The following is a 26,662-nucleotide window of genomic DNA, read 5'->3' on the forward strand; positions in this document are numbered from 1 at the left end:
TCTGCTCGCTATACAATAAGTCATTGTCCCAATAGACCCAGTGGGTTCCCGTGGGGTCCCCCGCAGCCTGGGCGGCCGCTTGCTGTCGGGCCCCCTCGAGGGACGGGCAGGCCTTCTGCTCTTGCTGGAATTGTTCGCGGGTGGGGCCCCCATCGTGGCGCCACTGGGCCAGCTCGGGGATCTCGCTGAGGGAGGCGGCCTCATCGGGAGAAAGTTCGGATGGCCCGGCCTCCTCGTCAGGTTCCTCCGTGCCGGAGGAGGGTGATAGTTCGGGGCCCGTCGGCTTGTCGGGGGCCGTGGCAGCGGCTGGTTGGGCGGTCATGGACCGGGTGGTGGCGCAGGCCCACTCGGCCAGTCCTAGCATCCCCAGGTGCTCTCGGCGTTCCACCTGGGCCCAGGGGGAGCTCTCTAGGTCATTCCCCAGGAGGCAGTCTACTGGGGCGTCATCGTGGACAGTTACTTTTAGGGTGCCGGACACTCCTCCCCACTCGAAGGGGATCCTGGCCATCCGGCACATGCTCTCGGTGTTGTCCGCGGTCCGGACAGGGCATAGGACATGCGGCAGGATTTGTTCGGGGGTCACTAGGGGGCAGCGGACAGCGGTCACACTGGCCCCAGTGTCCCGGAGGGCCTCGGCCCGACATCCATTGATGGTGACCCACTGTTGGTACTTCTGGGTGTTGCTTGGGATGGCAGCTCGGGGCACCATTTCTCGGGAGCCCAGGCATACAAGCGACATGGCAGCTGGTTACCACTCGGGGGACCCGTCGTCGTGGTTCTCCTCTTCGTCTTCTCCCTCCCCCAGGGCTGCGGCGGCTATTTGCCGGGGAGGGGGCCCAGCGGTCCCGTTCCGTCGGTTCACGGGGCAGGCCGGGTCGCTCGCATAGTGGCCAGTCTGCTGGCAGCCGAAGCAGGTCACTGTTGGTCGTGGTCCAGGCCGTGCGATAGGGGTCCCCCTTCGGCCCAGGGTCGGGGACGTGTGGTTGGTGGTTTGGCCTCGTGGCGGGCTTCTGGGCGGCCCGGCCAGGAATTCTAGGCTGCGGTGGGACCCCCCTCCTCCGCCTCGCTGGCGGGGAGGTCCCGTGGTACTCCGTTGGTAGTCCCCCACTGGGTTCCGGGGGACCCGGGTGTTGACCCATCGGTCTGCTTCGGCGGTGAGCTTCCGGGGCTCGGTCAGTTTACTGTCCAGGAGTTGTTGCCTTAGTTCAACAAAGCAGTTGTTGGCGAGGTGCTCCCAGACAATGAGGTCGAACAGTTCATTGTATGAGGTGACCTTGCTCCCTTTTATCCATCCTTCCAATGCTCGGCTGAAGAAGTCCACGTGTTCGACCCACGTGGTACCGGGGAGCTTCTTGCAGTCCCGGAAGCGCTGCCGGTACATCTCGGCTGATAGTCCGTAGCGTGTGAGTAGGGCTTCTTTCATGTGGTCGTATGATGTCATCACCGCGTCGGGGAGTTGCAGCAGGGTATCCCGGCCCTCGCTGAGGAACCTCCCCCATAGGCCGGCACCCCAATCCTTCCGGGGTACCCGATGGGAGGTCATGGCTACTTCGTACGCTCGGAACCATTGCTGGATGTCGTCATTTTTATAGTACTCCTTGACGACATCCTTGGGGATGTGAACCTTTGGCTCGGTCAGTGGCAGAGCGTCCCAAGCTCCGGGGGTGCTGGTCTCCCCCGTTTTAGATTTTAGTTCAAGTTCCTTGAGGCTCCTCTCGTGCTCGAGGGTTAGCCGTCTCTCCTCTAGTTCCCGATGCCGCTTCTTTTCCTCGATTTCCTCTTGCAGCCGTAGTTGCTCCAAGGCTATTTTCTTCTCCGCCAGTAGGAGCTCACCGTCCAGCCGGAGTCGGGCGAGGTCCATTTCGTGTGTCCGGACCCTCTCCCGTTCTCGCATTTCTTCGTGGGAAAGGCTGGTTTCTGGGACGGTTCGCCCCCCATCTGTCGGGGTTGGGGTCGGCAGGTTTCCGTCCCGGGCCGAGGTCCCTTCGGCTCGGGGCGGAGTGGTCTCGGGTTCTGTCCAGGCTTTCAGGGCTTTCTGCATTTCTTCCTTGGTGCCCAATCCTGTGGTTGGGATCCCTTTGTCCTTGCAGAATTGTTTCAGTTCTTTGTGGGTGTATTCTTCCAACCTTTCCGGCTGGAAGGTTGCGGCCACGGTTGCCTCTTGGCCTTCCATGGTTCCCTTTTCTTTTTCCGTCTGGTTAGGTAGTGGGTGTGTTACTTGCCTGTACGATTGCGTCTGGCTCGGATCCCGTCGCTGGCCACCAAATGTTGGAGGGAGGACCACCGGGGAGTCGGGGAGACTAGTCCGGCGCACCTTCCTACCGCAAAGTTATAGCCGAGCGCCGCTGAGAAGCCCCCTTCGGGGAGGTCTTTCTCCTATGATCGTACTAGGCCCAGTAACACCACCACACAGGACTCAATATCAGTTGCTTGACTTGGTTCTTTATCAGCAGTAGTACGTTCAATATTTACAGTGGGATCGAGGGATCCAGTAAGAGTCTCAATGTCTGTTAGAGGAATAGGGTAGCGGGACAGTCTTAGTACCAACCAGGTACGGGAGGGCTCTGCGCCCGACCTTGAGTGCTGGTCTCAGAGCGGCTCGGACGTGGGGAGCCGCGACGGCGTCTGCAGGGCTCGGGTGGTAGTTCCGCTTGGGTCGAGCCGCGACACAGTCAGCAGGGCTCCAGTGGTAGGTCCGCTTCGGTCGAGCCGCGACGAGGTCAGCTGGGCTCTGGTAGTAAGGTTCAACAAGGTCAGGCCGCGACAGCGTCAGCAGGGCCCCAAAGGTTCGTGAAGGTCTTCAAGCACGGGGGAGCCGCGACGTCGTCAGCAGGGCTCAGAGTGTGGGTTCAGGATGAGTCTTCTTCCGTAGGGTCAGCCGCGATCCGATCAGCAGGGCTCTTGACTCCGGGATACAACTATTGTCCTGTTGTCGGGTCGCCCCAGATATAGGACTGGAGCCCTTTGATGTCCGGACCCTTGCGCCCGGAGGGGGTGGAGAGGCTGGGTAGGGAGCGGCCAGACGCCCAGCAGGAGAGGCGCCAGGCCCCAGAGAGCTGTGGGGTAATCGCACCTAGGTGTGGAAGGACGGTTGGGGGTCCCATCGATACTGCCCTCCGCCGGGAGTGGGAAAAGTTCACGTGGTATCCCCCGGGCCAGGGGTTGGCGCCTCGATGTCGGGCCTCGCTGGGACAGAGGCCGGGTGAAGCGGGGTCACGCATGTGGTCACGTGGAGTGACGTATAATCCAAAATGGAGGAGCCCCGAGGTGCATGGGACCTCGTGCGGCTTAGCGAGGGGGAACAGGACCACGCCACGAGGCCGGCTCCCACAAGGCTCTAGAACAAATTACTCTGGAGGCAGAAAAATGTGGTCAATTCAGTGGGTGTAAACTTAATCGCAGCAAAACTCAAGTTCTGCTTAGTTATCAATCGCAAGATCTGATCGAAGGAGTCTGTGAGAAGGCTACCTACTTAGGAGTTCAAATTTCTGCCAATATAAAATTAATACATTTATTGAATTATCTCTCTTTACTAAATAAAGTAGAAAAACAATTAAAAGTATGGCATAAACTACCTCTTATTATCTTGGGCAGATGCAATATCATTAAAATGAATATTCTTCCTAAATTTCTTTATTTGTTTAGATCAATCCTATTAGGTATTCCGAATGCTTTCTTTAAAAAACTAGATGGAATTTTTAGCAGCTTTATTTGGGGATACCGGAAGGCAAGAAGGGCTATAGCATTAATTAAACTCCGTTATAATCAGGGAGGGTTAGATTTACCTGATATGAAACTTTATTATCTTTCTGCTTTTGTAGACCGTCTACGGAGCCTTCTGCATCCTGAACTGGTGGAACATTGGCATTGGCTGATCCTTGGTGCCGATAGCAAACTATTTCTTTATCGCATTCATGACCCTAATTATTTTAAGCGTGTTAAGTTTAAGACAATACGAGATCTGGTATATATCTGGAAGAATTTTGAATCCAGACTTTCTCTTCCCGTAATACATAGTAGACTCCCTTTATGGGGTAACCCAATGTTTCCCGGTATTTATCATGATAGGATCGCTCTTCAGTGGGCTAAATATGGGATACAATCAATGGGCCAATTATTTGATTGCTATGGCCTTAAGTCGTTCGAGAATCTTTCTTTAATATTTAAGATTCCTAAAACCTTTTTTTTAAGTATTTACAAATTAAAGACCATCTGGTTAGGAGTCTGGGAATAAGATTGATTAAGGAGGCTGCTATGTGGGAACTTATATATGGCCAGAACTTAAAGGCTACTATCAGCAGAGCATATAGGATCCTCTGTGAAAATAGAGGGGATGGATGTGAAAAATTAGCTTTTAAATGGAGCGAGAAACTGGGTGAGACTATAACAAGAGACAGGCTAACGCAAGCTTTTGATTATATCTCTCGCTCAGTTCATTCTACTAATCTTCAGCTTCAGCCATTTCGGACTTTATGTTGTCATTATTATACACCGGAAAAGATTGCTCAACTGGAGATTTAAATTCTATATCCCAGCAAAGATCGCGCCAGAATTGCCCTAAATGCGGCCTATATGCAGCGAATATTATTCATATGTTTGTGCTATGCCCCATGCTGAAGGAGTTTTGGGATAAAATGTTATCGACAATGTCAGAAAGATTTATTACTGATATAAGATTGTCAACAACTGAACGGATCTTAGGGTATAAGGAAGCATGTGCACAAAAGTATTCTTCCTTACTGTCTATAATGATTGTTACTGCGCGCTTAGTAATTGCTAGGGCATGGATTTCGACTAAACCTCCTACAGAGATGGAATGGTGGTCTGTTCTTAAAGAAATTGGGGAAAGAGAGAAAGCTTTGGCTAAGAATAGGGGAGCTCGGGCTCTCCTAAAATATAGAGCTATATGGGGGGTTTTAGATTAGTAAAATTCAGCAATAATGATTTCACTTTTAAGTTGATTTATCTGCTTATTTTTCTTCTCCTTTTTTCTTTTTTCTTTCTGTTTTACAACATGTTATAAGTACTCGGCTGTAATGTGTAATGTATAATCATAATACTTCTTCTTTTTGACAATAAATTATTTATTTATTTTTTTAAAAAGGAAAAAAAACATAAGATGTTCAGTAGATGATGTATCGATGGTCACGCATGCTTGTCTGTGCGTGTGAAGCATTTTGCGGGTTGTATAATTCAAAAGCGGAAAACAGAATGGCTACTGAAGTCCAGTGTGACCTGGGTGATACTGGTCATTGCCAAGCCTGCTGTTTCTTAATCTTAACATGTAAACCGTCACATTATATCAGGCCGTGGCGTTGCCTGTGTGGTGTGGCCCCCATGGCAGTGTGCAGTACAGCAATGATCAGCGTTCAGTGGGCCCCGGTGCCACTGCTCCTGCTGCAGCAGTGAAGGCCACGGCTCTGGCGCCACCACTTGCAATGCAATCTGAGATGACCACCCTTCACCTTGTGTTTGCTGGTATTAATGCAAGCAGCGTCATATGTGTCCCATTGGTGTGTGCATGTGCACAGCCGGCGTCGCCCCAATAGCAGAGTATTTTTGTTTCTGCTTTCTCCCCAGATCCCCTTGGATCAGGCGGCAGAGTTTAGGTCTGAGCAGACATCAGTTTCCCCCATACTCCTTGCCGTGTGACGTGTCGAAACAAGGCTCTCCAAAGCCTACATCAGAGGCACAGCTTTTCACACTCATCTTTCTGCATTTCAAAGCCCACTGACTCAGATTGCAGTTTGCATTTTTGTTTTTAGGGCCATTGTTAAAACGGACACTTCCGGTACAGGGTTGCGTGTGCCACATTCCTATGGTTAAACACAGGAACAAACGAGTTCTGCAAAACGTGTTCTTCTTGGCAAAGCAAATCATTATTAGCAAAAAAACAATTTGTTTAGGTGGTTTTAGTATTGGCAGCAGCAAATCACGTCAACTAGAACATATTGAAGGGGCAGGCAGGGGTGTAGCAAACAAGCATTTGCAGTGCAATAGGTCTCGCTTTGACCTATTGGTATTGTAAATAACAATGCCTTTTATTATTGCAGGTGTTTTTTAATTGCATAAATAAATGGCATTGGTCTTTACAATGCCAATTGGTCAAAATCTAGTAAATGCGAGACCTATTGCATTGCAAATGCTTGTCTATAAATAATCACTTCACTGCAAACAAAAAAACATAAATAAAACACATTGCCATTTACAATGCCAATAGCTGCAACTCCACCAAATGCGAGACCTATTGCATTGCAAATGCTTGGATTGTGTTATAATGTGGTTGATGTGTTACATTCTGTTTTGTTCCATTGTACCCTGTAACGTTTTCCTTGTGTTGGTATTTTTCGTTTGGCGTTTTACGATGCTATTTTTTGGTGTGGTCTGTAATTACTTTAGGGATGTCAACATTCCAGCCAAGAGCATATATATCCCTTTAAAGGTCAAGTCACAAACAACCATTTACAGTAGTCTAAGGTAATAAAACAGAGCCCCACTTAACGAACTGCCTAATCACCTTCAAAAAGGACCTCAAGAATCTCATGTTTGACATATACCTTGGTTAACCACCCTCGACCACACTTAACTACACACTGCGCCAGGAAACGAACTACGGGGCATATCAACAACAACCGGCGATAATTATCGCTGAGCGAACTTAGCGCTCGGATAATTATCGCCGGCTAGCGCCGATTTTTATCGCTGAGATAGCGTGCTATTAGCAACGCTTATCTCATCGGCGATAAAAATCCTAGCGCTAACGTGAGATTATCGCTAGAAACCCAGCGATAATCTCACGTTAGCTAGTTGATAAGGACTCACAAATTTAGCCATGATATCCACCTTCCATAGGATATCATTGCTAAGTCAGTCCTGAAGCAGGCGTAAAGAAAGTAGCGATAACAGGTGTTATCGCTACTTTTCCTGACGCTATGCTTCAAAGCGTGGGGCTTGATGATAGGAGAAATGTCGCTTAGAGATGCAAAGCTGGGCGTTAGAAATCCCCACGCTAAAGCAAGGTTTCACGCGTTAGCGTGACTTTGCTAATATAGCGATACAATTATCGCCGCTTTTCGGCCGAAAACGGCCGCTAAAGCGGTGATCATTTTTTATCGCCGCCTTGTAGATATGCCCCTACCTTCGTTATGAGACTCCATCCCAATCGATGCCTGAAGTGCGTGTGACCTCTCACCTATCTACCGCAATTGTCCCACTTGCATCTACCAATGCAAATGTCTGAATTCAATTACTGTAACTGTAACTTGCTGTACATTTGTATCCTGCTACAGTTGTAAAGCGCTCTGATGCTTCGGGCCACGTCCGCGCTATATAAAATTGCACACAAAAAAAAAGCAGCATTCAAACTATTTAAGACCAGTCAACCAAAAGCTGTCACAGACCGTGCCACAAATGAGCTCTTTCGGTGCTGACGTTATGTCATACGCCCAATGCAGTAAACAACACGTTTGTGAGTGTGACATACCCTCGTGTGGAACTTCTTTCCGGATGTGCATCTTTGTACGTACCTGCAAGCACCAGTTGTGTCGCGTGTCTGTTTTGCCACATTGTCTGTTGAGTATCTCTATCTAGTATGGTTATTCGGCAGCAATATCTCCCGATAGTATCCGAGCTCGTGAGATTGTCTATTTGGATGGCTCCAGATCGCCTGTCAAGAACATTTCCTACTGGAGTCAGACGGCCTGTGTAGTTCGGGTGGGTGTACGTGGGGAGATACGTGCTCGTGTAATTATAGATGAATGGAGACGACCCGCAGCGATCCCCTGTGGTGAATCTCCAGGACACATTGATCATGTGTGCAGGATCGAAACTCCTTGGGTAGGAATACGTACAGGGGATGGTGACCGGCTCCCCAACCCGCACACGGAGGGATTCAGGCTGTTCCACACAGAAATCTTCGTCAGCAGCAACAGGCCCTGCGGAAAGAGGATTGGGAAATAATTTGCAAGGTGTCAGATACCACTGTTACCGACCATTTTCTCAAAGCACACCGCTATGGCACAGAAGCAGTTTGTAAGAATACTCCACCTTCTTGCACACAAAACAATAATATACAAAGGGTGTTAAAACCCCCGACATCAGTGGCAAGACAGCTAAGTTCTCTTGGAGTTTCGATCTGTTTTTTTAGATTAAAGCATGTCACAACAAAACTAAAAAATATGTTTTAAGGTACTGAGATCTCATTAAACAAATGAGTGAGCGGGGGGAGGAGCCTAGCGCTTGACCAAGATGGCCGCGTGAGCTTTGAGCTCCCGAGACCCACGCGCCCTCCGTCGACTATCCTGTCTTCAATCCTGTTTTATATGCACGGCATCTTGCAGATGACTCGTTCTGGAGGCGATTGATGCTGCCAGAGTTCGGATCGCCCACCGGGAACCGGAGTTGTGCACGGCGGAAGATTGAGGCCTATCTCCGAGGGATGCCAGGGGCTGGCGTTGGCAGGATGCCCGACCTCTAATTGAACAACAGCGGCCAGGCGAGGTGTGAACTGTCGGACGGAGGACCTCGTCCTTTCACTTTCACTTTCTCGCTCTTTGTCTGCCTTGGCCCGGGAGTGCTTTCGGCTGCTTTATTATCCTCTGGACGCTCTGCGCCCTACTCTGTCTGGTTATTGCAGATCTGACTTCTCCTGATCCCTCTTCCTGAGAGAGGGCCGTCTTTTTGCACCGGCCTGCTTGGTGCCAGACATGTCGGGTAAAGCAGAGGTGGATCGGCTGAAACCCAAGGCTACCAGGCGGGGAGCATATACTCAAGCCAATAATATGGATCGCTATGCCCAGCAGAAGGGGTTGCCTGGTGGATCGAGCCAGTCGCTGGAGGTGCAGAAGACTTCCTCGCCCTCAGCCTCGGAGCTCTCGTTGCAGGATGTGATGGGCGCGCTCGAAGGGATGCAGGCTTCGATTGGGAGACAGTTTAATGCCCTGGCGCACAAAGTGGATACCATCTTGGTGGACGTTAACCTGATCCGCGCGGATTTGGGCAAAACTAATGAACGGGTTAAAGCCCTTGATCTCAAGACCACGGGCCTCGCTGATGATGTCTCGGAACTCCAGATTGAGGTTCGTAAGCTGCGGGCCGAGAGTGATCTCTCCGCCCGTAGGCTCGAGGACTTTGAGAGCCGGGCCAGGCGCAACAACGTGGGCGTTATTGGGGTCCCGGAGTCCTCGGACGAGATTTCTGTAGACCTGCTCGTGGAGGACTTGGTGCTTAACCATCTGAAGCCTAAGGGCCTTGGGAAGTTCATCGCAGTTGAGCGAGCTCATAGAGTGCCGGGTGGGAGGCCCAAGGTGGGAGCTCCACCGAGACCAATTGTCGCCCGGCTCTTTCACTTCCGAGATCGGGACGCTATCCTGCAAGCATCGCGGGTGACGGGCCCGGTCCCTTTTCAGAACGCGTCGGTGAGTTTCTATCCTGACTTCACCCAACTGGTGCAAAAGCAAAGGCAGAGTTTCCTGGGGGTGAAGAGACGGCTTCGGGAGAGGGACCTGAAGTATGCCATGCTTTTCCCTGCCAGATTACGTGTGGTGTACGAAGACCGAACTTTTTTCTTTGAGTCGCCTGCTATGGCCGGTGAATGGTTGGACGCTTTGCCCCGACGGCGGACTGGTGAGGACGCTGCCGCAGACAGTGACAGTGGCCGGGATGGGCAGGGTTGATGCCTTTGGAGCAGAACTGACTTGATTTGGGTCTAGCTAATGACTTGAACTGATTGCAGTAAATACGGAGGGTGGCGTGAGGACGATGGGAGCTCTTTCCTCCCTCAGGGTACTTTTTGTAGATTTGGGTTTTGGTAGGGCGACAGGCACACTGCAAGTTGGGGGGGCTTTGTACGCTGCAGCAGGGGTGCAGGGTGGGGGGGATAGTTGGGATTTTGGGTTTGTTGTTGGGGGGTTTGTTTTTGCAAGGCGTAGTACTCATTATCAGGATTGTTCCATGGTGGCTCTTCGGGTGTGGGGTGGGCCTCTTTGTGTGTGGGGATGGGGGGTAGGGGTTTAAATGTTCTTAGCTGGAATGTTAATGGTTTGGGGGATCGCATTAAGCGGGGGATAGTCTTGCAGTTTTTGAAACGGTCTTTGCCGGATGTCGCCCTACTGCAGGAGACACACCTTATAGGTAACACTTGCTATGCTCTTCATAGGAAGGGTTACAAATTCATAGCTCACTCGGGATTCTCCTCCGGCTCCAGGGGTGTGGGCATTCTAGTTAGAGATTCATTACCGTTCGAGGTGAACTCCACCATTGTTGATGATAGGGGGAGGTTTGTGGCGGTGGCGGGGAGGTGGGAAGGAAGAACTTTGGTTTTGGTTTCGGTCTATGTCCCTCCGGCCCTGCAGGCCTCCACGTTTACAGATCTGGGTAGGGCCTTGTTGGACCTCCCGGAGGGTATGCTAGTGGTGGGGGGTGATTTCAATGCTGTCGGCTCTGGGTTGCTGGATAGGTACCCGCCCAGGGACACCGGGGGGGCTCAGAAGTGGCTCCCGGACTTTCTAGACACACTCGGCCTGGTAGACTGCTGGAGGCTTCGGCACCCCACACAGAGCCAATACACCTTCCACTCTGGGGTGCATGGTAGCCTCTCTAGGATTGATTACCTGCTTACTCTGGCTGCGCACGCCTCATTGGTATCTGAGGCTAGGCATATGGCGCGGGGCATATCGGATCATTCGCCAGTGTGGGTCCGGCTGGACGTCGGCCGCGAGGGAGGGGGCAGGGTTGCTCCTATTAACCCCTGGTACTTTCGTGACCCCAAGATGCGCAGTGCGCTGTTGAAGGCAGTTGATCACTTTTTTAAAGACAACCAGGGGTCTGTTGACTCGGCAGTGTCGTTGTGGGAAGCATTTAAGACCGTGCTGAGAGGAGAGGCCCTCTCCTTGGTAGTGGCAGCCAAGGGGCGGAGAGATGGCGAGGTTATGCAGGTTGAGGAGGAGATCGCGGCTCTGGAGGGGGCCCTGGAGGGGGAGGTTACAGAGGCCTCACTGCATGAACTGAGCTTGAAGCAAGCCGAATATAAGGACCTGGTGACGAATGCCGCCAAGACCCTCAGTAGGGAACAGCAGGGCCGCTTGTATGATGTTGGTGACAAGGCCGGGAAACTCCTAGCTTGGCTGGACAAAAAGGAACGGGTTAATAGAGTGGTGCCGGAGCTGACGAGAGAGGGGGGAGAGGTGGTTGTTGACCCTGAGGGGATAGTACAGTGTTTTTCGGATTATTTCCGTATGGTTTATGCCTCAGTTTCGGATAGGCCGACCGAGGATTCGCTTGACCTCCTGCGTGACATCGCTCTGCCCTGCCTTTCTGATGTGGATAGAGATGATCTCGATGGGGACATAACGGTCGATGAAGTGGCGGGTGCCATCCGCGCGCTGAACTCGGGCAAGGCCTCAGGCCCTAATGGTTTGCCGATTGACTTGTATAAGCTGTTCCCGGATAGGGTTGCCCCTCACCTGCGCGCCATGTTTGTGGAGGCGCGGGCGGGTGGGTCCCTTCCGTTGGATCAGAGACTGGCGACGATTGTTGTAATACACAAGGAGGGTAAACCCCGAGATAAGTGTGCCTCCTATCGGCCAATATCACTCCTTAATGCTGAGCCGAAAATTCTGGCTAAAATTCTGGCAGGCCGCTTGGTCAGGGTGCTCGGAGAATTGATCCATCCGGATCAATCCGGCTTTATCCCGCACCGTAACACTGCGTTAAACCTTCGGCGTCTCCATGGAGTGATTGCCAGGGCGGGCACTCTCCGAGAACCAGCTATTGTGGCATCGCTTGATGCCACGATGGCTTTTGATACGGTGGAATGGGCATATCTGTGGGCTGTGCTTGCCAAGTTCGGCTTTGGCCCTGGTTTTGTGAGCTGGGTGAGGTTGCTTTATGAGGGCCCTCTTGCGAGTGTTGTGGTAAACGGGCGGGCGTCGACTCCGTTCCAGCTTGGGAGGGGAACTCGGCAGGGTTGCCCCCTGTCACCTTTGTTGTTCGCCCTTGCCCTCGAGCCACTGGCGGCGTGGATATGCTGGCATCCGGATATACGTGGACTTAGATGGTCGCCCGAGCACGAGGACCGTATATCGCTCTATGCCGATGACATCCTGTTATATCTCGCCTCGCCCAAGAACTCGCTTATAGTGGTCTGTGACGTTCTGACGTCCTTTGGCAGGAACTCGGGACTCATCATCAATTGGAGTAAATCGTCTTTGTATGTTCTGAACGGCGAGGCTCCGCCGGTCCCGCGAACTTGTTCGATCCGGATCGCCCAGCAGGGCTTTGTGTATCTGGGGATTTTTATCTCCACTGACTCCACTCTGCGGTATGAGAGAAACCTGCTCCCTCCACTGGCGCGTTTGCGGCGGGATGTTGCGGGCTGGCGGAAGCTGCCGCTCTCCCTCGTTGGGCGCGCCGCCTTGTTTAAAATGATGTCTCTCCCCCGGTTCCTTTATGCCTTGCAGAATACCCTTGATTGGGTACCGGCCAGTTACTTCAGGGAGGTTGAAAGCCTCCAACGATCGTTGTTGTGGGATGGACGGCCGCGCATATCGATTGCAAAATTGATGCTTCCGTGGTACGACGGGGGTATTGCGCTTCCGGACATTCGACGCTATTACTGGGCCACCCAGTTGAGCGCGATTAATCATGGTTTCTATGGTCCGGCTCTAAGCCCCGGCTATGCCATGGACCGATGGTTGATGCGCGGCGGTAATTATCATAGAGCGTTGTACTCTCGGGCGCTGGACTCGTCCCTCACGGGGCCCACTGGGGTGGCGGTGCGCGTGTGGAGGTTGGCGACTGACTCGCTGGGCTGGAAGGATAGGCTCACCCGAGCTACCCCGTTGTTTGAATCCGAAAAATTGGGAAGGCTCTGGCATACGAAAGGATTTGATAAATGGGACTTGATTGGAATCTCCAGGGTTGGAGATTTGCTGACTAAGGGGAGGGTGAAGTCCTTTGAAGAGCTGCAGCAGGAGTATGAGTTGGGGAAATCTGAGTTTTTCCGCTATGTTCAAGTGCGCCATGCCCTGCGGTCAGTCCTCGTAGAGGGTGAGAAGGTGCCTGAGTCGTCTCCATTGGAGGATCAGATCCTCGACGGCCATATGCCGGAGAGTACGATTTCTCTCATATATAAGAAATTGATAAATGTTCGGGCGGACCTGCTGTTGGGGCTGAGGGACCTGTGGACTAGGGACGGACTCGAACTGGATGACGAGGATTGGCAGTCTGCGGTCTCCTCTCCTAAGGAGGTCGCGATCCCATCACGTCTGAGGCTGGTGCAGCTCAAAATACTCCACAGAACCTATGTTACGGGGCCAAGGCTGGTTCATATGGGATTTTCTGAGGAGGGTTTATGCAGGAGGGGCTGCGGTATGGTGGGTACCTTTATGCATATTATTTGGGAATGTGGCGTCATCATGGAATTCTGGAGGAGAGTCCATACGGAGATGGGGGAGGTGACGGGCATTGTTATGCAGCCGGAGGCGCGGTGCTGTCCCCTGAATGTTTGGGGGCCTACCGATCACGATGAGGCACAGACCCTGTGGGTGACTCTGGGTAATATGGTGGCTAAGTGAGACATCGCGCGCCTCTGGGGCTCTGCGGCTCCCCCCACATTGACTGCGTGGAAAGAAAACATGGACTGGAGTATGCTAAGGGAAAAGACAGTATATTGTGCTAGAGGGCGCCCCCGGAAGTGGCATGCCATTTGGGGGCGGTGGAACCAGTATAGGGGGGGCATATGTCTTGCCCCTGATTTGGATCCCCCTGATGAACAGCTCTCTCCTTAACATTCTTTCCAGCCTTTGTATATGTATCTGATTGTTAGTTGACTTTTTGGGCCTCTGCTTTTCCCCCTTTTTTCCTCTTAACACAGTATTGTGACTGTTAGACGAGGGGGGTCCGGTCCCCCCTGAGGGGCATTCACCGGTGGTACTCAGTGTCCTTCGCCTTGCTGGGGTTTTGTGTGAGTTTGTATTTATTTAAAACAGAACCTTTTCTGCTTCTCCTTCTCTGCACGGTGGACGATTCCCTGTTCTGCTCTCTCAAAGCTGCCGAACCTCCGGGATGTCGGCTGAATAGCTGTGTCCATGCTATTTGAAGAATAAAGGTTTTCAAAAAAAAAAAAAAAAAATGAGTGAGCAAGGCATGTGGTTGACCTTTACTGGGTGGCAATTCCAAGATTTGGACGAGATGGGCTCACTCACACAATGTGACATGCTTCATCATAGGCCACCTCATCACACCCTGGTAAGAGAGCACTACCAGGACGGACTCAGCCTAGGGAGCGGCCACAAAAGTGTCCTTCATTGCCACGGTGTCTCGAGTGCGATTACAAATACTGCTAGGTCATTTCGGGGTATGGATATGGATCCTATGTTCCTGGCCCACCCCTGGGAGCTCCTGAGGTACTTTTAGATAGTAACTGGACCAAAGCTATCCAGAAAAAAAGAATGAATACCTAAGAACTCCCTCAGGATAGCTCAACCCGAGATGGAGTCCGTCCTGGTAGTACTGTCTTATCAGGGTAGGACTGGATGGCCTGTGGTGAAGCATGCCCACCTCGTCCAATTATTGGAATTGCCACTTTGAGTAGGGGACATGGAGGGATCTAGCTGGAAAAATTTAAAACAGGAGATTCAGGCCTTGGGAATTCCCTTAGGCATTGGGATAGAAGGACACCACACCATCTTTTGTATTTGGTGGTATTTTGAGAGGCGGATGTGGGCCCCTTTCAGCCTCTTTTTCTCTGTTTGTGTTATACACAACTTTTACTGGGGGCATGTGATAATACTCCGGATGGAGCCAGAAAATTGCTGCCTTCACAAGACGTAGTGAAGTAAAGACCAATTTTACAAACTATGTATAATGTCAGCCTTCTAATGTAGCATGTACATTCCAAACGACCTTTGAAGTCAATACTATATGATTCCCAGTATGCGCTTGTGTAAAGAGCGTCTGTAGGCCAGCATATTCAGGACGGTCCATCCTATTCAACGTCTTATGGTATTTTTTCTGACCGAATACTCCAAGCCCTCTGAGGATATTGTTTTCTTCTTTTCTGAAGACTACCTCCTTATTGGGTGCCTCTCATGGGAAAATAGAAAAATTGCAGGCAGCCTATATCACTAGGGGTTGGCTCATTTATCCTCAACTATATCACCAAAACAGTGTGCATCATAGTGGCAGATTCCAATTTGCGTAAAAAAAAAAACTGCAAACGCAGCCATACATTTTAAAAACGATGCACTGCCTACGTCTGCCCAGCCATTGGTTGGCCAGTCCACAAATCATTAAACGCAAAGGATTTTAATCAATCTTTGTTTGCTGTATTTTCCCAGTACTGTGAGGCCAATCATAAAGTACAGAGCAACATTGTATTAAAAGTAAATACATGAATTCTAAACTTAAAAAATAATGCTGCACCTTGATTTTGGATGAAATTAAGACGGTTCAAGTGATAATTCTGCTCGAGACAAATGGTATGCATGTGAATACACGTTAGAATATGCACCTTGTTGTGATTCATCAATTTTTTCGACTATATGGTTTACATTTGGCACCTCTGACTGGGATGGGTGCAATCAGGGTTTTATGGCTGTGGACAGAGGGAACTATACTTGCCAACAGCCTCAGAATGTGACCAAACCTCACTACCGCCAGTCTCATAACCCCAGGCTGGGAATACTAGTGCCCTTGCCACTTGTCAATGACGAATTTAGGGTTCTTACACTATTCTGCCTCTCTAGGAAGAACGTTTACTTAAACTTGCATTCCTTAAGAGTGTTAGCTATTTCCAGCCTGTCGTGTTTTCCTCGTTCACGATGTTGCTCTTGTATAATCCACACTTTGAACTGAGTCGCCTCCAGGTGTTTATAGTGAACTACGATTAAGAGCTCTGGAGTTGAGGCTGAAGGCAGGGCAAGTTCCTTACAGTGCCTGCCAGTGAGTCAAAAAGGTGTTTGGAATACATAGCCATTAAAAGCCCTGGCCTCAGTGCAGAGCACAAAAAACAATGACCACCTATTCCATTTGCAATTGTGATTCTGTGCACATGTGTAAAGGAGGTACACTGATGCCAAAATATTTCCAAGGCGAACATTTTTTTAATAATAATGCAAACTTTATTCGGTTATTACAACCATCAAAGTGTACATCCATAATAAACATTAAAAACTATGTCATATAAAAGAAGAAAAAAATTAAGAGACACAAACATACATTACAATTGCTTGATTACACAGTACGTCACAGCCCCCAAGATGGTTAGATCCTGCCAAGGTATGTAAATCATAATGTGACCTGTGCTCAAAAGCAGTACAATGTAAATAACAACTGTTAGACCTGGCATCATTGGCATGGGTGTCCCCTGTATTTTGCCATGCCTCCTGTGTTTTTGCTGTGTGTTGGACTTTACTGTGTTAGATGCTTTGGGCACTTTGCCACTGCTGTTCAGTGCCAAAGTGCAAATGCTCCCTTTGTAAATTGTTGTTATGGATTGGTGTTTCTATGATTGACTTATTTAATTTACTGGTAAGTCCCTAGTACAGTGCACTGTGTGTGACAAGGGCCTGTAAATCAAATACTGCTATTGGGTCTGCTGCACTGATTGTGCCACCCACACAAGCAGCCTGTAAAGGTAACTCAGACTTGCCACCGCGGTGTCTGTGCGCAGTTTAGTACTGCCATGTTGACTTGGCAAGTGCACCCACTTGCCAGGCCTTAACCTTCCATTTTCTTACATGTGAGTCACCCCTAGGGTAGGCCCAAGTTACTCCGGTGGGCAGGGTTCAGTTTACGTGAAAGGTAGGACATGCGCTGGTGTGTGTGGCATGTCCTGATAGTGAAAGACTGCCCATTCGTTTTTCACTATTGCAAGGCTATCTGTTCCCATATGATAGAATGAGGATTTTGCTTATAACCTATAATAAACATAACTACCCCTGGAAATAAAGTAGGAAAATAAAGTTTAGTATGCCTGAACTCAGAATGTTAAAATGCATCTTTTAGTGAGGGTGATTTTTAGATCCTGTGTTTGAAAATGCCACTTTTAGAAAGTAGGTATTTTCTTGCTTAGCCATCCAGTGTGCCTCTGCTAGGATGTGTATTGGCTGTCTGGCTTTGGAGTGACAGGGGCTGGGGATGTACTGTGGCTCCAGAGAGTCTGGATGAGTCAGGGCTGGGCTGAATAGACCTGGGCTGCATTTAGAGTAGGGGGAGGAGATTTCCTTTCACCTGAATGGGCCCAGCCTGCCTTCCACAATGCTGTCTCCACCTCCTGCCAGGAAGCTGCACCAGAGAGAGGACAGAACTGGTTTAGGCTGGGCAAAGAGCTTCTCTGCACTAGAGAACAAAGAGATTTACTGTATAAAAAGAGAGGTGCAGACCCATGACTTTTAGATCACTTCTGGGAATCAAGAGGAAACTTTGCCAAGGAAAAGAGCTGGAGAAAATGAGGAGGAATACTGCCCTTGTGCTGTTTGCTGTCTAGGATTGGCTTGCAGTGGCATCTTTCTGCCAAGAAAATGGAAAAGGAATTTGCTGTTTGCTGTGTCCCCTGCTTGAGGAAGATCTCCAAAGGCTTGAAATTGAGCTTGCATCCTGTTCTGAAGTCTCAGGGACACAACGACTTCACCACCAGCTCCCTGAACTTCTTTGCTGGGAGTTCTGACCTGCTAAGAGGTACTTGCTGTTGTTTTGGACCTCTGGAGGTTGTTTTGCCGCTGGCGCGACGCATCCGCACCTCTCTCGGATGCATCGCTGAAGAAATCGTCGCAGTGCTTGCCCTCGGCTCGAGAAATCACTGCACGTCGCATCAAGTGCACCGATCTCTAAAGTCCGAGATCACAGCACCGATTTCGACGCAAACCCTGCTTTGCGGCTGAAAGAACCCACGCATCGTCCCAGATCATCACATCGCATCGAGCCACCACGTCTGTCGCATCATTGGGGGACGCAGTAAGAAACCGATGCATCACCTCCTCACCTCATGCATTACCTACCCTGCGCAGCAGTAAGGAATTGATGCATCACCACCTCCGGAGCAAGGAACCGAAGCCTCACCTTCCTTAAGTGTAAGGAACCGATGCATCACCTTCCCTGCAACCCTTTTTGTTTGTGTGCGCGACGCATCCAAGGTACTTTGAGTGAAAATTGTTGCATCTGCAATTTGCTTTGAGCTGAAATATTTCTACCATTTGAAAGTCATATTTTTATTACTGTATTGTGGATTTATGTTGTTTTGGTTAGATGAAGTTTACTTATTTTTCTAAACTGTGGTGTCCATTTGTAGTGTTTCACTGCATTACTGGTTGTTCACAAATGCTTTACTCACTGCCTCTGAGATAAGCCTGTCTGCTCGTGCCAAGCTACCAAGGGGGTGAGCAGGGGTTATTTCAGAAGTGTATCCCCCTTACACTGTTACTCTATTTATTGCATTTTTTGTTACATGCTTATAGTTGTTGTTAGAAATGGGGGTATCTAGTTGCCAACTAGATACCCCCGTTTCTAACAACTAACAATCTCATCGCATGGGTCAGATACCATATTAAACAGAGATACAACATATGTTAACAAGCATTTGCAATGCAAACGGTCTCGCCTTTGGAACCTTGTATGTATTTAGCTATGCAGCACATTAGCCTACTGCTCACTTCTCATAAGTGGAGGAGTTACGGCATGATGTCATGCCAGGTGAGTGTTGTGGGGGAAGGGAAATCCTTGCTTCTTACATCTCCCATGTGTCTGCTTTTTAAAACACAAAACTCTGAGCGCTGATGCAAAGACAGAAACAGCAAAATACAAGTCAGGTGGCACACTATGCTAAGCACATATTTTTAGCTTATGTGTTTTAAGCCATGCCCTTAATTACATTGTCCACGCCCCTTTGATAGTCGGTGCCCCCGCGCCCTGCTCAGCAGCATGTGACAGCTCACCAACTCCCCTCCCCCAGATCACAGATCAAAGCGCCTCGATGCCAGAAGGCCTTGGTGCCACGGGAGCCAGGATGTCAAAGGGCCAAGCCATGGACCACCGGGGGTGAGGGGGGGGGGGGGGAGGGGCAAGCAGCGGTCAATTGCTCAGGAGAAAATTCAGAGTTCAGCATTCATCACTCACTCGGCCCTCGTGTCGCACGTCGCATTACCGTCAACATGTCAAGCATGCAAATATCACCCATCGTGTATTGAAGTCGAACAATTCCGATTGTATTTCATTTTATAGACAATAATGTTGCAAAGTTAACCAGGTGTGTCTGTTGAAGGCAGGTTATGTGTAGGTCATGTCTGCCCAGGAATGACTTAATTCGAGAAAGGTGGTAGAATGCACACCGCATTCCATGCTTACTAATGTTTTGTGAAAGTTCAATATTTCTGATTTTTGCGGCGTGCTACCCTTAAATGCGTTCCGTCCGTGCGCACAGGTTTGTAACATGAGTAGTAGAGCCTCACCCAGGACTGACAGCACCCTGTGTCTCTTTACGTATGTTCCCAGGTCACGGACATTCCAATCGAGGGCGTTACACCTATCCATGTTCCTGTAGTGTTTGTACTACCCTTCTAAGCATGTGTGGCTTACAAACAGCAAGCCATGTCACAGTCGAACAAACTTTTATACCTTTAAACAAAAACAACTTTATAAGCTTCGAGAGTGAAACAAGAGCATTACATGTAACAGGCAACAGCTAATCATTGGCAGCATTGACACACATGGCAGGTCCGTGGGTGATAAGGTGCGTCATCAGGGGCAGTCTCTTGTCTGAAGGTAATAGTCCTTAGCTTTTCCCTCTCTCTCTGCGTGGAATTGCCTAGCAAACCAGAATTACCCATGCACCAGTCAGAACTAACTTCCTGAGCACATAGTAGGCTCAGCTCTGAATTCTACTAGGGTTCGGAAGGACAGCTGTTCGAGGTTCTTGTAGACGGATTAGGGATTGACAAAGGTAGGTGTTGCAGAATTTACCTGCCGGGACAAAAAGTTGATCACTGTAGGAGCAGTGTTCGATTCAGTACATGGAGAGACAGGGGAATGGTAGGCAGCCTTGATGAACACTGATGAATTGCCAGTGATCCTTTGAAAATGAGTCTAACGAGAGCTAATGGTGAAGTTCCTGACAAGTGTAACTCTTCGTCAATATACCGAGGGTGTTTTGCGCTATAAATGTTAAACTATACTGGATAAAACCACTAGATGGCAGACATGTGCTAAGCAAATCAATATACAGTGAGTTAAAGCTGCAAAAGAATATTTACGTAACATGTTTCAGAATTAGAAGTCAAAAACAGATTCACCAAAAAAACGGACACGAGGCATAATAGAAACAAAAATAAGACAAAGAATTTCTATCCGTTCTCTATGCTGCAATTCAAGTGAAATATGGCAGTTTCGATAACTGGCCTTCAGGGCTGAAACATTTTAAATGTGCATTACAATATTACGCTCACTCGCTTGGCTCGATGAAAAGAAAAAAAAAAAAAGCAAGCCACACAAAATCCTGCCCTTTTCCTACATAGAAAAAACAGAACACAGGCAACATGTGATGCACGCGCTCGACCTATCTGTTCATAGCAAACGCCTCTCCTTGTCCCGCAACCGTGATGTGAATTGACAGTGTCGGTCTGCTTCAGACAGCGGATCTTGTCGCTTGAGACTGCGTGGTGGAACATCCTCCCGCCACCCCTATGGATCTGTTCACATTTGTGAGTTGACTCCCCGCAGTTTTGGCATACGGCAGTGTCACAAGACGCTCCAGCGCAGCATGGAGGTTTATGATACACGTTGTGTGAGAAGTGGAAGGCAATCATGGCGGTAGTGGTAGGGTTGTGATTTTAAGGCACTTAGCATGAGCCCGAGACGTCGCAATAAGCAACATGTAAAAGCTAAACTGCATGGGGCTGAAATGACACTACACACTGCCATTGTCCAATAGCAAATCAGTACCGTTTTTTCCAATTGACTGTGGGAGGCAGAGACAGCACAAGCAGCGGCCGGGAAAATGCTCATTATCTTCTCCCAGCATTGTCCTGGCCGCTGCTTGCGCTGTCTCTGCCTCCCACAGTCAATTGGAAAAAACAGCACTGATTTGTCACGCATGCGTACGATGTAAGGCATCGCGCGCATGTGAAACAAAGAGTGCAATTTGGGCCACCAATCAGAAAATAAACAAGCACTGAAAATGCAACGGGACTCGTATTTACGCGAGCCCTGTTGCTTTGGAAACAGAAGTGAGGGCATTAAAGAAGGCGCGAATGGGAGGGGGTGGGGGGGTGGTTGTGGTGAAAAAAATTACAGACTGCGAGAGGGAACGTTTAGAGGCAGGGGAACAAAACGGTTTCTTCAGTAAAGGGGCTGATAGCCTCGGAGGAATAATAATGACGACAAGGCCGTCAGGAGGCGGGACTACGAAGCTAAAAACCAATCAGAATGCTCAATTTATAATGGGAGCCAATGAAACTTATAGATGGAAAGTGGGCGGAGCTTCTCCCAGCTATAGTGTATACTGCATGCCTCGCAAAGCGATGGCAGCGCTTTCGCGCTGCATCACTAGGCGAGACCTAAAAATAGTTAAAGGCAGGTAGCATATATTCTATTTACTTGAATCAAATGAGTATAAAATGACCTTTGCCTTAAAATCACTGCGATAGTAAGTAACAACTATCGTCATATTGCTCAAAAATGCATATATAGAACAAAAGGATTCAACACATAAATCAGATGCAAGGGTAACTATAATATACTTGTTAAGTTAAAAGTACTATAAAGATTGCATGAAACATTAAGGGCCATATGTAGGTAGCTAAATACCGGTCGGTAACGGCCGAAATTCAGTAATTTTCCCGTTACCGACCAGTATTTAGCCCTTTCCAATGTAGGAGGCAGGTTTTAAGGATTCGGTAATTTACCGAATCGGTATTTTAAGAAATCGGTAAAATACCGATTCGGTAAATTACCGAATCCTCAAATCCTATGTAGGGAGCACTCAAGTGAGTGCTTTTTTGTTTCAAGGATTCGTTATTTACCACCAACTACAGGTTGGTGGTAAATACTGAGCACCTGTGAAAAAGCACTTTTGTGCTTTTCTAGATATGCCATGTGGCAGACATACATGCCCTTAGGGCATGTATGTGCGCCACATGTGCACACATGCACGATTCAGGGGTGCAACAGGGTGTCAATGTGACACCCTGCCACCCTTGAATCTGCTCACCCTGTTACCGATTCGGTATTTACCGAATCGGTAATAGTGAATGGCTTCCCATTCATTCCTATGGGCCTCCAGGCCCATAGGAATGAATGGGAAGGTATGCCTTATTACCGATTCGGTAAATACCGAATCGGTAATACCGAATATTACCGATTCGGTAAAATTTACCGAATTTTTACCTACATTATATTTACCAATTCATAAATACCGAATCGGTAAAATTCGGTATTTAAGAATCGGTAAATATAAATTACCTACATATGGCCCTAAGTAACAGCTTTTAAAAATGTTCTTCCCTGGGGCCAGGTTGCCTCTAAAAATTTACTTACAGCTAAAACAGTTTTAAAAGAGGTGTCAGTTTTTAAAATCCTGAGAGTTACCTGATATCGAGTTAGTATCCATGTCAAGGCATAAGGGGCAGATCCACTTATGACGAGATATCATGTGCTAAGACCAAAAAAACAATAAATGTGATTTGTTCTCCTCACCCTGGCCGCACATAGGGCAAGCCGTAGTTTCAAGGCAAAAGTTAAAGAAAATGTAGTGCGTGGTGGGTACCTTGTGTGCTTGGGGACTCGTGAAGTGGAGGAGATGAAAGAAGTGCATTCACGAGAGAGCAAAATAGAGAAGCTGAAGAGGAAAAAGTTGTAGATTAAGATATGGGATGGCCGAGATTTGGAGAGAAAAAGGACGCACATGTTTAAAGTAGAGTGAACATAACGGAAGTGATTGAAACACTCTGAAGACCGCTGCCCTCACTAATGTTTAATTCAGTCGCACAATTTCAGAATTGAAAAATTTTCAGTAATACAACAGGATTGTTGCTGTTACTCATGGATGTTAAACCGCTAACAACCATTGACAAAGACAATAGGCCTGGCGTGTTTTAAGTGTATGTCAGTTGTGTTATATATTTGGATGCATTTTCGGAAAGCTCAGAGAGGAACTAAAATACCAGTCTGGAGCTCAATAAATTCAGAGATAATAATACCAATTTTGTGTTACATTATCTTAAATTTGTTTATTTAGCATGTGTTTGAAAAGCTTATTGGCACTGTAATAACAATACAGAACGAGACCTCTGCAACTTAAATTAGAATAAGAGATCAATTTCCAAACGGTGAACAGCTAAAACCTACAGATTAAAAAGTAATGGTTTATTCCCGCTCCAAACTTGATCAAGCTTGGTTTTTGCCCCTTGACTTAGGGGCGCATAGTCTTTCTTTTGCAATAGCCTTTTTGGGCTGCAATGTATATAGTATTTCCACAGCACGGTCAGATTTAGAAAAAATAATTAATTACCAATGTATACCTTTGTGGATCTACAAAGGTAGCATACATTTTTCGTTTCATTTGATCCTACAGATTTCCAGATTAATGTAAGTAAGAATAAGTGATCAAGTTTGAAGGTCTAGAGGCAGAGGAGCAGTGGAGATGTTTCACATTCAGGCGAGAGACCAAGTTGAGATAGTGTAGTCTAGTATTAAAATATACTTTAGTGAAATCGGTGTGGTCTGGTGAAAGAGCTGGAGTCTAGAGGAGGGGAGGTTGTTTAATACCGGAAGAGTAATCAAGTACACAGGGTTTGGTTCACCAGTCGCATTAACAGCATTGGAGCCAGGAGGTTACTAGCCTGATCTATTAGATATAAATGTGCACCGAGTTCTGCATTACGTGCTCCACATCGCCCCATATTTGATACTCCATACCACAGCTTTCAACGCCACATTGTCACTCTGCTTTCCCCGCCTGAGGTCTACCCTGAGCCTGCCGCTGTTGTGGACATTGTTAGCTGAAACCAGCTGCTGAGAGCTGAAGGAAGTCGAAGGAAACCGGTTGCAGGAGAGAATAGATATTTTACTGAGGAGCTCATTGAGGAGTTGCAGTGGAGATGAGTGAGTCCGCTCTCCCAGCCTGTGCTTGTGCCACGAGATGACTTAGGTGAAGTGAGCACAGTGGCTAAGAGCGGCCACAGCAGAGGGAAGAGCACATGTCCCACAGAGGTAGCCCTGCTAGGTCTAGGGTGCAGCATACGGCACCTGATGTAGCTCTCAATCACTTTCCCCTACCCACCCTTCTTTCAAAGGTATACCTGCTTAGCTGTTTTATTTATTGTTTGCATCTCAACAGAGGGTAATTGGCCATGGAACCCTGCTGGGCATCCCTGGTGGCTGCTGATGGGGTCCAGAGGGCTGGTGCTTTTCCCTTGGGGCTAGCATTTGCTGCTGCACTCTCCAGAAGATACCTTATTGCTATTTGTCACTTTTTTCCCTTCAAGGAGTCCAGGAGAGAGGGTCGCCAGCTCTATCTCTGGCACAAAATGCAAACCCGCAGCTCCTTGTTAGTAAACAGCAATAAAGAGAAGAGCAAAGAAAACAAAGCAAGCACAAAAAAGTAAAGACACAACTCTTTCTTCACAGTAAATTCTCCAGAGGTGCAAGAATCTTCCTATCATCACGAAAATGGAATTGCAGGCTAGGGCACCTTAATGCTCAAAGGTGTCGGCACCCCAAGACACTAGCATAATACAATGATGATGCACACTTGGGGGGAAGACAGTCTCCTCCCGCCCGCATTGACTTTCTAGTTCAGTGAGCGCTCACTTAAAAATCTATGCTTGTCAACATCACTACCCACTAAGCTGACAAAATCTTCCATGTGTAATTGTGACCTAGAATCGCATGATATTAAAAATGCAAGGTCTGGGAGTTGAAGACTTGTGGATAAAGAGCTACTTCCATCCAAGGATTGTCCCTCAATAATGACTTCTATTAATGATGAAAGCTTGATTTTATTGGACCATCTAACCATTAACCCTGGGGCCTCTGCATTGGGTCCAGGTTTAGGCGACGCTGGCAGGCTTTCAACTTCTTTGGAGTCTAGCATACATCGCCCTCTAAAGGAGGCGCACAACCATCTTTTGGGGCCATTAAGGCAACCTGCCCTAGACACAAAGTCAGTGAACAAGGTTCCACTATCTCCTACATTAACAGATGTGCTTCTCCTGTTTCTCCCATCGAGAAGGTTACATTTTTACCAGTGCTAGAGTGTACCATTGCACGTTTCAATGACGACCTAGTTGGACCTATCTGCCAAAGTCAGTGTGCTAATAGAAGACCTGGAACTTATGCATCTCTAGCAACAAAGACCTCTCCTGCCTCTCCGCCAGTTGCTAGTTATTCACACCAAGCCAGGACATAACGTAAATGATTGTGTAAAGAGAACACCTGGTGGAGATTAATTGAAAAAGCCATCTCTTCAATAGGGAGAGAGATTGTGATGCATGCAGACAAACTTGATGTTCAAATTGTTGTCTTACAAAATTTGGCAGATTACATCACAGCCATTAATCGTAAATTAGATCAACTAAATTCATTAATCCCACAATCAATGCCTAATAAAGAGGCCATGTGCTTCTGCATTTATCTCCTGGAAGAATTTGCTGACCTACCAGCGATCATGACATCTTTAACTGCTGACTTGAAGAGGGAAGACCAAAATATAGAAACTGGCCATCACTTCAAAGACCGCCTAAACAACAATGCACACAACAGCAAAGAGCTCTTCAACATTGTGAAGGAACTCTCCAACCCCAGCTCCAACACCAACGACATCCCACCTTCGCAAGACATGTGCGACTCGCTGGCCATCTTCTTCCATCGCAAGATCGCAGACATCCACGACAGCTTCAACGCCACGACCACCCCGACAACCACTGAGACCTCCGCCCCCACGACCACCACCCGCAACAACCGCCTGATCTCCTGGACCAACATTAACGATGATGACACCATCAAGATCATGAACTCCATCCACTCCGGATCCCCGTCAGACCCATGCCCACACCACATCTTCAACAAAGCCAGCACCGCCATCGCACCCCATCTCCGGAAAGCCATCAACATTTCCTTCAAGACAGCAACCTTCCCGGAGAGCTGTAAGCACGCCGAGATCAACGCCTTACTCAAGAAACCCAAGGCAGACCCCAAGGACCTCAGGAACTTCCGGCCCTGCTCCCGTTCCCTGCGAAAGTCATCGAGAAGACTGTCAACAAACAACTGACCCGCTACCTCGAGAGAACAGCATCCTGGACCCATCCCAGTCTGGGTTCCGCAGCAACCACAGCACCGAAACGGCCCTCATCGCCACCACTGATGACATCAGGACCCTGCTAGACAATGGAGAAACCGCGGCCCTCATCCTCCTTAACCTGTCAGCCGCCTTCGACACGGTCTGCCACCGCACACTATGCACACGCCTCCACGACGCCGGGATCCAAGAGAAGGCCCTGGACTGGACCACCTCCTTCCTCTCCGGCAGAACACAGAGCGTCCGCCTCCCCCCCATCCGCTCGAAGCCACCGTGATCATCTGCGGCATACCCCAGGGCTTATCCCAATCTACATGGCACCGCTCGCCCACGTCGCCCAATTGCACAACCTCAACATCATCTCTTACGCCGATG

General features: G+C 48.7%; 1 protein-coding gene across 1 annotated transcript in view; it reads right to left on the reverse strand.

Annotated features, from left to right (window-relative positions):
• Positions 1–26,662, reverse strand: part of LOC146862729 (uncharacterized) — a 536,839-nt gene that overhangs the window by 335,990 nt on the left and 174,187 nt on the right. The window contains exon 2 of the mRNA XM_085641987.1: positions 7,527–7,934. Coding sequence (XP_085498113.1) covers positions 7,527–7,934 — 408 coding nt within the window. The remainder of the gene's footprint in view (positions 1–7,526; positions 7,935–26,662) is intronic.

The sequence above is a fragment of the Triturus cristatus genome, chromosome 2_2 (genome assembly GCF_964204655.1).
Source record: "Triturus cristatus chromosome 2_2, aTriCri1.1, whole genome shotgun sequence".
Taxonomy (NCBI): domain Eukaryota; kingdom Metazoa; phylum Chordata; class Amphibia; order Caudata; family Salamandridae; genus Triturus; species Triturus cristatus.